The sequence below is a fragment of the Pinus tabuliformis genome, chromosome 6 (genome assembly GCF_031772625.1).
Source record: "Pinus tabuliformis cultivar Carrire ecotype Pingquan chromosome 6, CPIR1, whole genome shotgun sequence".
Classification (NCBI taxonomy): domain Eukaryota; kingdom Viridiplantae; phylum Streptophyta; class Pinopsida; order Pinales; family Pinaceae; genus Pinus; species Pinus tabuliformis.
In genome coordinates this window covers 469,525,966-469,538,594 of record NC_142292.1, presented here as the reverse complement: position 1 = coordinate 469,538,594, position 12,629 = coordinate 469,525,966, and the positions used below count along the sequence as shown (strand labels likewise).

At 39.0% G+C, this 12,629-nt stretch overlaps 1 protein-coding gene across 1 annotated transcript; it reads left to right on the top strand.

Annotated features, from left to right (window-relative positions):
• The first annotated feature begins 7,473 nt into the window (after positions 1-7,473).
• LOC149259355 (uncharacterized) lies at positions 7,474-12,312 on the top strand. The gene is made up of 2 exons (XM_089418175.1): positions 7,474-10,669; positions 11,768-12,312. The coding sequence occupies exons 1-2, from the start codon at positions 8,044-8,046 to the stop codon at positions 12,133-12,135; spliced, it is 2,994 nt and encodes a 997-aa protein (XP_089274301.1). The 5' UTR covers positions 7,474-8,043; the 3' UTR covers positions 12,136-12,312.
• Positions 12,313-12,629: the final 317 nt, after the last annotated feature.

The following is a 12,629-nucleotide window of genomic DNA, read 5'->3' as shown; positions in this document are numbered from 1 at the left end:
TGTACCATCATGGGTTGGTAAAAATACTGGTTGAGTATCATCTAAAAATAATAGGAGATACTTGGGAAAACTTCTTGATAAGAAACTATTTCCAAGAGACACCAAAATCACCTGAAGAGGGTAATGTCAGAAGGAGTAAGAGGAAAAAGACTAGTATGACCATTCAAAGCAAACCTGAGTCCTCCACACAGAAAAATGATGAAGAACCAGTCTCTGAGATAGATATCAGGGAATAGATCAAGAAAAAAGGAAAGATAAAAAAGAAAGTTGTTGGAATTACTGAGAACAAACCTGAATCTTCATTACAACAAGATGATGAACAACTAATCTCTGAAAAATTGATATGGATTAGGAAACAAATCAAGAGGAAGGAAAAGATAGTAAAGGAGAAAAAGGGTACAAAGGAGGAGAACATAAACCCCCTACAAATTAGAAGGAGCTCTAGACTCCGAGGTATGGTAAAGAAGGTATCATCAAAGGGAACAGAGGTCATAAATATAGAAGAAGAAACCCCAGTACCATCTCCTAAAAATGTTCCATTTACATACAGTCCTCAAAACTCTCCTAAACAGTATTTTGAAGGCAACCCAACAGAGGATCCCCAGGCATAGACCCAATGCAGCAATAAATTTATGATTACATAGAATCACTAGAAAAGAAAAGTGCCTCAATGGATCCAAGATCCTAAGCCAATCTAGAAAAACCTGTTAATCCACAAGAACCTCTGACTGACTCTCTAAAACAGGAAATCTATGAGTTAGAGATATTAAACAGGCATATCAAGAAAGAAAATGAAACCCTGAAGGAACAAAGCAAATTGGATAAAGCCATTCATGATAATACAATACTGCATCTAGGGCCATGGTACAAGAAGAATGGGAAGTTGAAGAGGAAAAATAGAAACTTGAACAAAACAGTCATCGACCTTAAATACAGACTTCTCATGAAGAAACCCAGGATGGCAGTCACTTCAAAGAGGATTAAGAGAAGAAAGTTAGATGTAATAGTAGAGATATCTGAGCAGATGCAATAGGAAAGAAGAGTTCACAGTTTTGGCAAAATTGCATGGGGACATGCAATGATTTTGCAGTGGGGGTATGTTGGACCTCAGAATTACTCTCTCCTTGATAACTTTTCCTTCTTCTTTCTCTTGTTTTCCATAAAAGACAGATCCCCATCACTGATAAATGATAGATTTTGTCTCAAGGAAGACATTAAATGATTGACATGTTATACTTTTATGTTTTTTCTATTTGAAATAAGTTTTTGCAAATTAGCTACAGAACGCAGCCTATTCTGCAGCTAACTGTGTGTTCCGTAGCTACTTCCATGGTTGAATAGGTTACAGGTGTCAAACGAAGAAACCAGCCACATGGGCATCTCTGGAATCATCTCGACATGGATCCTATCCTAGTCACCCAACCCAAATCGACAAAAAAGCCAGCTCAAGACCATAATCAAAGGTGGAGTCAAACGTATGAAACCCGGAAGCAATAGGACTCTTTGTCTACCCTTTTGTGGTTAATTAATAAATCCAACAGATCTGTTGAAGCATTAACTCGGATCAGCCACCTGTGTCAACGATTCTGTGCAACCACCTTATTCGAATTCAAGTCACCTGTAGCTGATCAAACATTTACGCAGATTGGTTGTAATACGTGTAGACCACCTGTAGCTAATTTTCCTCAAAAGACAGTTATGAATGTTTTCTTTAAATACCAGTTGTACAGAACTAAGAGCAGTTCGAAGTTTTTGGATGTATTAAGCTCAGACTTGCAGCTCTGTAATTTTGAACTTTTGTTCCTGTTTATAATATAAAGTCGTGTGTTGACCAATGATCGTATGAAAGAGTATTTTCAACTAGTTAGCAGCTCAACCCAGTCAGTTGCAGAGGGCCCCTGCGCTAAAGGAGGTTTTCTTTTCATTTGTTTTCTTCTTTCTGTTCAATTTTAAATTCTTCATTTGCTTTTAGCAGTGTTTATAGCTTAGGTGGATTTATTATAGTTTGATTCCTTTTAGTTTTAATCAGTAGCATAATGTTAGAATTCAATTATGCAGTCTTGTTTCTCCAGTCCATTTCATAAAGGAAACGACTTTGTTTCTAAACAGAGTAAGGTTGAAAGTAATGAGGATGCGTTGTTGATTAGTTTACTCACTGTTTTTGTTATTTACTTCCTAGTTTAGGTTGTCAATGCACTGTACTAATGAATGTTTTGGTCACCATTTCAAGCTGATATCCATCATAAACTAAATGGTTAAGCATTCACTTTACATAAGAGTTGAAACCAATCAGTTACCTTCTGCATGTTTTTATTTAGTTTCTTTTCTAGATCATGAAGTACAAAAGTTGCTTGAATTACATCTTAAGAAGGTTATCCTTCAAAATTAAAGGTTAAGGTAACTAGAAGTACTTCAGTTAATTTCATTCTCTGTATTTATTTCAACATGACTGACAACTTTACCTTCTAGTTTTAATAATTATTCATGAGTTAGGATTAAATGAGAAGATGCGATAGATGCTCTGTTTTTTTCCTTCTTTTAACTTAGATTTTGACTAGCTTTTGAGCTCTTGGTTCACCTTTAAGAAATTTAGATTCAGTTTCTCATACTTCAAATTGTACATCATTAGGGATCAAAGAACAGAAACCCTCAAAACAACATAAAATACAAAACAGCGAAGTAAGAAGGGTTAACTAGCACATATAGTGCACTACACTTCATCAACTTACGAGCCTCGGTTGATCATTTATGCAAAGATTTAGGATACTAAATTGACTAAACAGGGGTCCCAATATAATTAGACCCTACATAACAATAATATTGTAGGGGCACAACAATAACAATAGTGGGCTGCTATGGGGCACAATAATAACAACATGGGGACTACATGGGCACAACAATACAATAAGGGGGTTGCACTAATAACAATAAGGGGGTACACTAGCAGCATAGGGACCTAACATCTAGGTGGTTTATCGACCCCCTTAACTCCATAAACTCGGCTTGGGATCACCATATCCTCTCTCACCAGTTCCAGTTCATTAAAATCCGAGTGACTCCTAGTCCAAGTGAACATCAAGAAGGACAAGGTCCACTATTTTCGCGATCAAGGAGGGAACTGCTCCTAGTTTCAAGGGAGTCATTTCAGTTGCCCTTTTGTATAAATAAACTAGAAGAAGAGCTCATTAGGATTTGAAGTTTTTGTTAACTAGGTGTAGCTATTGAGCTCCAAGCTTGACATTGTTATTTTCGACTTTTATGTGATGCATTAGACCTCCACTTTTTTATAACGAGAAGTTGGATTTTAAGTTGCATCTAAGTTAGTTTCAGAGGGTCGAGACCCTTGGGTTTTGGCCCAACCCAGAGGATTTGGTCCCTCTTCTCGTACTTGTGTTTCTTCTTGATTCCAAGCAGTTCATAGTTTCTTGCATTTCAGTAGAGATTAATCTATAAAATCCTGTGGTTGCAGCCTCTACATCACCTCTCTTGTGGGAGAATGAGTAGAAGGATTCACAACCACAACCAAAAAAGATCGTGTTTATGATTTCTTGGAAATAAATTAGTGTTAGTTGTCTTGTTGTCCATTTTCTTTATGTAGCTTAGAAGTCCATTTAGTGATTAGATCAATGGTATTGCATGAATTAGATGTTAGTTAAATTCAACTCATCTTTTCCAACATAAATTATTTCATTTTGTTAATGATAAATGGATAGATGCATGTGATTGATTGTAGGGTTGGTTGACCTGCAGGGAAGGGCACCTTCACCACTTCCATCCTAAGCTCCTTCATCTTCTCTTTCCACTTCCAAAATCTATCGCAAAACCATGTTTTATAAACCATTATGCTTAGGACACCGAGAGCACTCATCCTAGTGCAAGACAGACCTTCGAGAGGTCATGCGCTTTCCTAGGGGCTCAAACCAACCTCCTTTCATTTGCTTCAACTACTATCCACCTCTCCATATCCTCAAGGCAATGTTTTCACCTTCAAAAATTACTTGGATTCCCTCTTGTAGCATTACAGACCTGCTTGCAACACTGCAGACCTCCTGTAGCAATTCTCTGTAGCAAACCTGTTGTAGCATTTTCTTTTATCAGTTTCAATCCCCACTACAAATTTGACTTATCATAGATGCATAATGACCCCCAACTATGATATTATGATCAGGAAAAGCTCCTAGGCCACTCAAAACCTTCATTTTCTTCACTGCAAAAACAAAATAGAGTTAGTTTCTTTATCATGCATGTAGGTTACTGATTTATGAGCAAGTATAAACTAGGTAGATGACACATGCAATTCTGATTGGTAGTTTGATGAATTATGCAAGATAAATTAGTTTCCTTTCTACAAGTAGATGAGGTAATTTGATGAATTTGCAAGATAACATAGCTTTATTTCTACAACTAGGTTAACCTTTGTCCTGCCATGAATTGATTAGTTAGGTTTTTATAAGTTGAGTTAATGGCATTTCTATTTTCATAGCTAGAATCAATTTCCAATTGTCCCTTTATCAACAAGCTTTCATTCTAATTCAATAGGAGGAAGGGTCTCTAGCACTTATTGATCTAATGTCATAACTGAGGGTGGCACAAGTGGAATCCTATTTGCTGTGCATATAGAACTGTCACCTCGAAGTTTGTATGAACCCCGGGTTGATAATTTTAGTTGAGAAGCCCTTGGGAGTTGCAACATTCTTGGTGCAATACGAGGGCTCACCAGCTGTCTTATGTAGAAATACAAATAAGAGCACATCGTTCGCTCTCTACAGGAAATCAACAACACAAATTATGTTGAACCAGGGAATAGGGAAAACAGGGGGAAGAGTATTTCTCTAGTTATTATTGTTGTCATGGCCTCCCTTGTAGTGGTGGCGCTGTTGGTGGCCTTCAGCTACTATTGGTACATTAAGAACAAAGTCAAGAAGAGGTTCAACACTGAAAGTAAGTTCCACGTACTTATTTGAGTTTGGGATTCCATGTTTGTCCATGAAGTCTATGCTTTCAGTTCACTTCCTTGACCTTCTAACAAACAAGGCAAAGATGCTTTCTACAGTTTGGGTGGGGCAGGGTGATACCATTATTTTTTTTTGTGTAATGGTGCGTTGCATATAGAATATTTGTGTGTAATGCTACATTGAAGATGGAATCAACTCTTGTGTTTGTGTGTTTTGATGCATTGGGTGCCAAAAATATGGACACCAGCATAGCCCATCAACTCTTTTGTTATTGTAAATGCTACATTGGGTGCATTCAATATGGACATTTGCAGAGATCCATATAAACCTGGGTCTGATATGGACATTAAAGTTTTGTAATGGTACATTGGGTGCATTGAATATGGACATCAGTACAAACCTTTGTAAACTTGAGTCTGATATGCACCCGATGGTTGTAAAGCTATGTCAAAGTCCATGCAATGGTCAACATATAAAAATTTAGGACAACTTCTCAAGCTAAAGCAACAGTGGACTTATTAAATATTGGAACTCCAGATATGCAACCTCCGGCTTCTCAACCTAGAGTTGCATATGACACCTAGGTTTAGAGGGGTCTATGCTAGGGACATTGTTCCTATTGAGATACTGAATTATGGACATTTTTTGAGAGACCGCAGGCCTCATTTCCATGTATTTCAATGACCCATTTGGGCTTTAGACATACACTCATGTTTTAAACAACATATATGGAAGCCCACCTCATTGTGTTGGTTTGATTTATTGTTTTTTAACTAAATTGCACACTGTTTTTGTTATGCAAATTGAAAGTATGCATACACTTTAGCCATTGGAACAACAATGGCACATGGATGTTTGCAATACTTTTGTGAATATTTTTGTTTTTTTCATGGTTAAATTTCCGTTGAGCAGATTTTAATATTGGATGGAAAATGTGTTTATTTATATTTGGGATATTATCACTAAAATTAAAATTAAAACTCTTAAAGGGGAAATCAAAATCAAAATGTTAAATGCTTGAGAGTAAGTCAACACTGAAAACTGATAACAAATGTCACTGACCCTCAACTTATGACCACTCATCACTGCACACAGATGAACAGGTTGAGAAAAAAAACGTAGTGCCAACCAAGGAACAATCCTTCTCACTACCCTAGCTATACCTATTGCTCACTACTCCATCATAGTGCCCTTGTTAAAGATCACTTCTTGAGCTATCTTATTTGGGAATTTTTTCCATAGAAGATCACTTCTTGTTTATTTCTATCTTCTCATTGAGTTAATAGGCTAGTTTATTCTTTATTGAGGCCTTCAAATCTATCATTAAGGATTGTTTCTTGTTGAAGCTTGACCATTTTTTTGTGCAAATCTTTCTTGGCTTGAAATACGTTGCCAAAGTCTTCCCTGTTATGTTTGTTGAGTTGTGTTTTAACATGTTTCAATTCCTATCGGATTCAACACATTGCAAAGCCCTTCAGATTGTTTGATTCACTCCACCATTATTGAATTTTTGTCCACGAAGGATTTACGAGATGTAACCATACCTCAAACCGTTGAAGGTTGATGTCGTAGGGGAGCGAGTTCGGTTTCTGTGGCATCGCGTCGGGTGGGGTCGAAGGACGCCAATTTGAACTGGAATCAGGTCGCAGGGGAGCAGTTTGAATTGGAATCGGGTGGCAGGGGAGAAGACGCGCTCTGTTTGAATTGGGAAGTTTACTGCATAATTAATGTAGGGTGGAGGAGGGTGTGGACAAAGGAAGAGGGAGGTGGAGGGTGTGGGTAGGGGAGGAGAGAACCCTGCGGATCCACGGTGGAGCGTGATAGAAGGGTCGGAAAAAAATTGCCAAAACCCTGAGAAAAAAGGTCGGAATAGATGTCCAATCATCCATTCCTTCGCATATATAACCCACTCCAAAAATATTTCCAGAGCTACCTAATCATTTGTGGATTTAGCTGCCTAGAAACAAAAAAAAATCCATAATCATTTGTCCATTTAGCTGCCTAGAAACGAAAAAAAAATACAGAGTAGCACGCGTAAATTTTATTCTCCATATCTATTCACAATAATTACAGACATTACATCCAATTTAGCAACAGGTTTATAAAAGTCTGTCTTTCTGTACACATTATATCGATGCTAGTACTGTGTGTCACTGGTAAATACCTTCAAATTTTTATCGTGCAGCGCAATTCACGACGCATTGAGCGAGCCAATACTGGGCGTCCATAACCATAGTGGGTCTTCCTGTCTTCTCGACTATTATTTGTCCATGGCAAATCCCACATACTTTCTGCGACATGTACGACGCAGTTTGTATTTATCGGGTCCCGCCAAATTTGAGAGCAGCTACGTTTGTGGCTATTATATCCTCATTTTGAAATGATTCCCATTCCAAACTCTAAAGTTAATGCGATGTGACATGTGTTTTCGATAGCCAGATATAAGAAAAAACGACGTATTATATCGCGTATTGAAGGTGCATGTCAAAACATAGTTTTTGATAACCAGATATAATACATGTCTGGTGATGACTAAAGAAAAAACGACCTATTAGTATCAAGGATGCGCATGTCAAAACGCATTAACTTTTCTATAGAATTGGAAATAAGAGTTTCCCATTCAATATGGATGTCGTCGCCGCGAGATTAGGGACATCGGGATGTCGTCGCGAGATTAGGGACATCGGGATGGAGGCTTCTGTCTCATGCATAACATGGCCAAATGTGTTTTTTAATTCAATCGAGGACATTTTGTCGATATCTTCATGGATGGAATTATTTCCGGCTGAAATTGGGAGCAAGATGCAGGCGTATAGATTGTACTCTCTGAGGAAAGAGGGTGTTTGTGAATCGTAATCCATTACATTGCTGAATCCTACTATTATACCCAAAAAATCATTGGGCTTTACTGTTGTTGTATGGGCCCTCTGAAACTCCATGGCCTTCGAACAGCTAATGATAAGGAACATTAATGTGGAGACAAAATTGCGATGCTCATGAGCATTTTCTGTTTTTGTGAGGTACTAAAATTTTGTATAATTCCGTTGCGCTGAAATCAAGAATTCGGTCTGTTTGATCAGGCGGTATCATGGCCTACAAGCTTTTGAGATTTTGGCTTGAATTTCAGGCGTTACTAGTCCTCTTTCCCTTGGCTCTGAGTGTCTCTCAGGAAGGCTTGGTTTTGCTTGAAGTGAAGAAAGAACTGAGTGACCCCAGTGGATTTCTTGGTAACTGGAAGGCAGAGGACGATTCTCCCTGCAAATGGAGGGGTATCTCATGTCACCAGAGCTCAAAATCGGTGGTGGGGATTGACCTAAGCAACGGAAGTTTAGTTGGGATTTTTCCTAGTGTCGTTTGCAATCTTCCACGGCTGAGAAATTTGTCGTTGAGTTATAACAATATTAATTCAACACTGCCTCGCAACCTTTCCATGTGCAGGCTGCTTCGGCGCTTGGATTTATCGCAGAATGATTTTGTGGGGAACCTTCCGGACTTTATTTCAGAGCTCGAAGAGCTAGAGTACTTGGATCTCTCGAGCAACAATTTCTCTGGTTCGATTCCTGCAGGCATTGGGAAACTTCCAAGGCTTAAAGTACTGAACCTGTGCTACAATCAGCTAAACGGGACAATCCCAACATTTCTGGGAAATCTCAGCAATCTGCAGCAATTATTGCTGGCAGACAATCCCAGCTTTGCCCCCGGTGTGATTCCTCCGGAGCTGGGGAAGCTGGCAAAGTTACATAATCTATTCGCTCGTTCTTGTAATCTTGTGGGTGATATTCCGGATTCTATTGGCAATCTGTTGTCTTTGACAAATCTGGATCTGTCAAAGAATCAGCTCTCGGGAATTATTCCAGAGGCCATCACAAAGTTGAATCAAATAGTACAGATTGAGCTCTATCATAACAACTTAACAGGAAGGATTCCTGAGAACTGGGCTAATCTTATTTCTCTCAGATGTTTTGATGTCTCAACAAATATGCTTAGCGGGACCATACCTGAGCAGCTGGCATGGTTGCCACTTTCGTCCTTGAACCTGTTCGAGAATAATTTGATAGGCACCATTCCGGAGGCTATTGGGTATTCTCCAAATCTGTTTGAGCTCAAGTTGTTTACGAATAACTTGACTGGTAGCTTGCCTTCGAATTTGGGGAAATTTTCCGGCCTACAAACGCTAGATATTACGGGAAATCGACTGAGTGGCACCCTACCACCGGATCTTTGCAAACAAGGGAAGCTGCAAATTTTGGATATCCTTAACAATGCCTTCACCGGGCAGTTGCCTTTGGAATATGGTGCATGTTTGAGCCTCCAAAGAGTGAGAATAAGCAACAACGAGCTCATGGGACAAGTACCTAGTTCATTCTGGGGTCTCCCTCAGGTTCGTCTTCTCGAACTCAGTAACAACAAATTCGAAGGCTCGATTACTTCTGAAATTAGGAATGCCAAGAGTCTGTCAGCGCTCTTGATATCAGGTAACCGTTTTTCCGGCAGCTTACCTTCTGAGATAGGGCTGCTGGCTAATCTTTCTGAAATTGATGGTAGCAACAATCAATTCACAGGTGCTCTTCCAGCCACTTTGGGTTCGCTGAACAAATTGAGTAAGTTGCATCTCTTCCAGAATCAGTTCTCCGGTAGCCTTCTCACTGACATACTGTCATGGAATGATCTTACAGACCTAAATCTGTCAAATAACAGACTCTCGGGCCCTATTCCTAAAGAGCTAGGGGAGCTGCCAGTTCTGACATATCTGGATCTTTCTGTTAATGCCTTGACAGGAGAAATCCCTCCTGAATTGGGTAATTTGAAGCTTAATAGTTTCAATCTTTCGGATAATCAGCTAACTGGCATCGTTCCTTCTGCCTTCAGTCTCAGTTTTTACAAGTCAAGTTTAATGGGCAATCCTGAGCTTTGCAGCAATGATGGTCTTAAGGGGTTTAAATCCTGCTCTGACATGGAGTATAGCAGGAGAAGAAAGTGTAACAGTTGGGCATGGCTGCTCCCAGCACTGTTTGCTTTGGCTGGGGTCATTTTTGTGTTAGGACTGGCCTTGTTTTATAGACAATACCGTCAATATAATAAAGCTAAAGTTAACGATTTGTGGCGAAGCAATAAATCTCCCTGGATGCTTACCACGTTTCACCTATTAGGTTTCGGAAAATATGAAATTCTGGATTGCATAGACGAGGAAAATGTGATTGGAAGTGGTGGATCAGGAAAAGTGTACAAGGGCACACTAGGGAATGGAAGAACTGTGGCCATCAAGAGGCTGTGGAACAGTGGAAACGCTGAAGGCTCCACCGACTGCAATGATAATGGATTCAAGGCAGAAGTTGAAACTTTGGGAAAGATTAGGCATAAAAACATAGTGAAACTCTGGTGTTGCTGTGTCAATGATGATTCTAATCTTTTGGTATACGAGTACATGCCTAATGGCAGTTTGGGGGATCTCCTTCATGGCCCCAAAGCTGGTGACCTTAATTGGCCTACACGTTACAAAATTGCAGTTGGAGCAGCTCAGGGTTTGGCTTATTTGCATCATGACTGTGTACCTCCTATCATCCACCGCGATGTGAAGTCCAACAATATTCTGCTAGATGCTGATTTTGGTGCTCGTGTGGCTGATTTTGGACTTGCCAAGGTCCTTCAGAGCTGTGAGAAGGGAATCGATTTCATGTCTGCAATTGTTGGATCCTATGGTTACATAGCTCCAGGTACATTGAAAAATACATATGCACAACTTTCTTTCCATTATAGACACAGTTTTAATTGAAAATAAAATTTAGTGTTCTTGTCTCACCCCTGTCTAAAAATTATAAGTTGGTTTTAATAACTCCAGATTAACATTGTGAGGGATAAAACAACCAGGTAGCTTTGGCAGCATACAAAATTTAGGATCAAGATATATCTTTGTTTATGTATTTACTTAGTTCATTACCTTGGTTCTGTAGGCCCAATAAAATTTTCATCGCACACTTCAACTTGAATTGCACGAGTTTCAAAAATTGAAGTACAAGTCCCAGGTGATCCGGTGTTTACTAGAAGCACTTCCAACAACCAAAAAAGAATACTAAGAAGTACCAAGATCTAAAATTCTCTTATGATTTATTGTGGCAATTGCCTTTGAAATCTGTGGCTTCCATTCAGTATGAACTTTAAAGGGCTCCTTTGACTCTTAGAGTGTAACTTACCCAGCTGTCAAAGTAGTATATTTTCACGACCATTTTGTTATTTGATTTTTTTCAGTATGATTTTAAGCTAGCCAAGCTCAGGGTTCAAAGGCATTCCGTGCTTATCAAGCACACACATTCTCACCGTGACTTGAGGATCCTTACACAGGCTTTTTACAGTTCATGAAAAGTTTATATCCACAACTTCTACTGTTACCCTTTGAAAGACATTGAAGTCTGGGCCTGAAACTTATGTAGCTTAGTATTTCAGATTGCATATTGCATATTTCAAATCAAGTATATTTTGAAAACCATGAATTTGTTTTGTTAGAAGTTGTAATCATGAGGTAATAGAGTGCTTTTTAGAACTTCGACGGAGGCTTCGAAGCCATAAAGGAATTCACATGGTTATCTATCTTCAGTAAGCAGGCCTGCATTGTCAATTTTCATTTGTTCCCTTAAGATGCATCGGAGCTAGACAGGGTTTGGACATACAAAACTTGGAAAACCGGATCTCTTGTGTAAAATCTCTAGTACCCTAAAGCAACTTAGAGTTGTGAAGTCATTCAAATGAAATAGAGAATTTATAATTAGAGTTGTTATCTCAGAACTCAAAATTAATCACTTTGTCGTTTGGTTCAGAATATGCATACACTCTCAAGGTGAATGAGAAAAGTGACATCTACAGTTTTGGAGTGGTGCTTCTGGAGCTAGTGACGAGCAAGCAGCCAGTAATTCAGGATTTTGAGGAGAGTAAAGACCTTGTAATGTGGGTGCGCACTAGAATTGAGAAGCAAAATGATGGGTTACAGGACATACTGGATTCTAGAGTAATGGTAGATTGCTTCAGGGAAGAAATGGCTGCAGTCCTCAAAGTGGCTCTTCTCTGTACCAGTGCTTTGCCCATCGATCGGCCATCTATGAGGAGAGTGTTGGAGTTGCTGCATGAGGCTGGCCAACTGCACAATGCTAAGGATGTTGTTTCCAAGGATCTAAATCTATTTCCATAAGCTTTTTTTAGGCATAACTATTAATGGACACCAAGTATTAAGATCCAACGACATGTGCTGGCTCTGAATGAGAAGCTGGGCATGAGTTGATCTCTAGTAGATCCCTGCAATTTTCTTTTCTTTTCATTGTGTGCATTTTAGAAGTTCCTATGAATATAAAAATCCTCTTTTCTCACACACTCTCTCTTCTCATAGTGTGCATCTTGAAATAGTTTCTGCTTCTTTCAAAGTTCCTCTTCCCTCTTTTTTCTTGTTAGGGTATGGATCTTGAATTGCTTTCTACCACTATGGGAGCACACCTCCCTTTTTTCATCATAGAAGTTCTATATATTCTGTCTTAAACGTGAGCTGTTGCTTAGTTCTCTAGTTTTGCCAAGTGAGAAGTAACTTGGCTTTTGTAAAACAAATTAGAGAAAGATGCAGCTGTTTGATTCTGTGCCTATTTAACAGTAGAAAAATGTAAGTTAATGTGCTTCAATGGCAGAAAGAGAAAG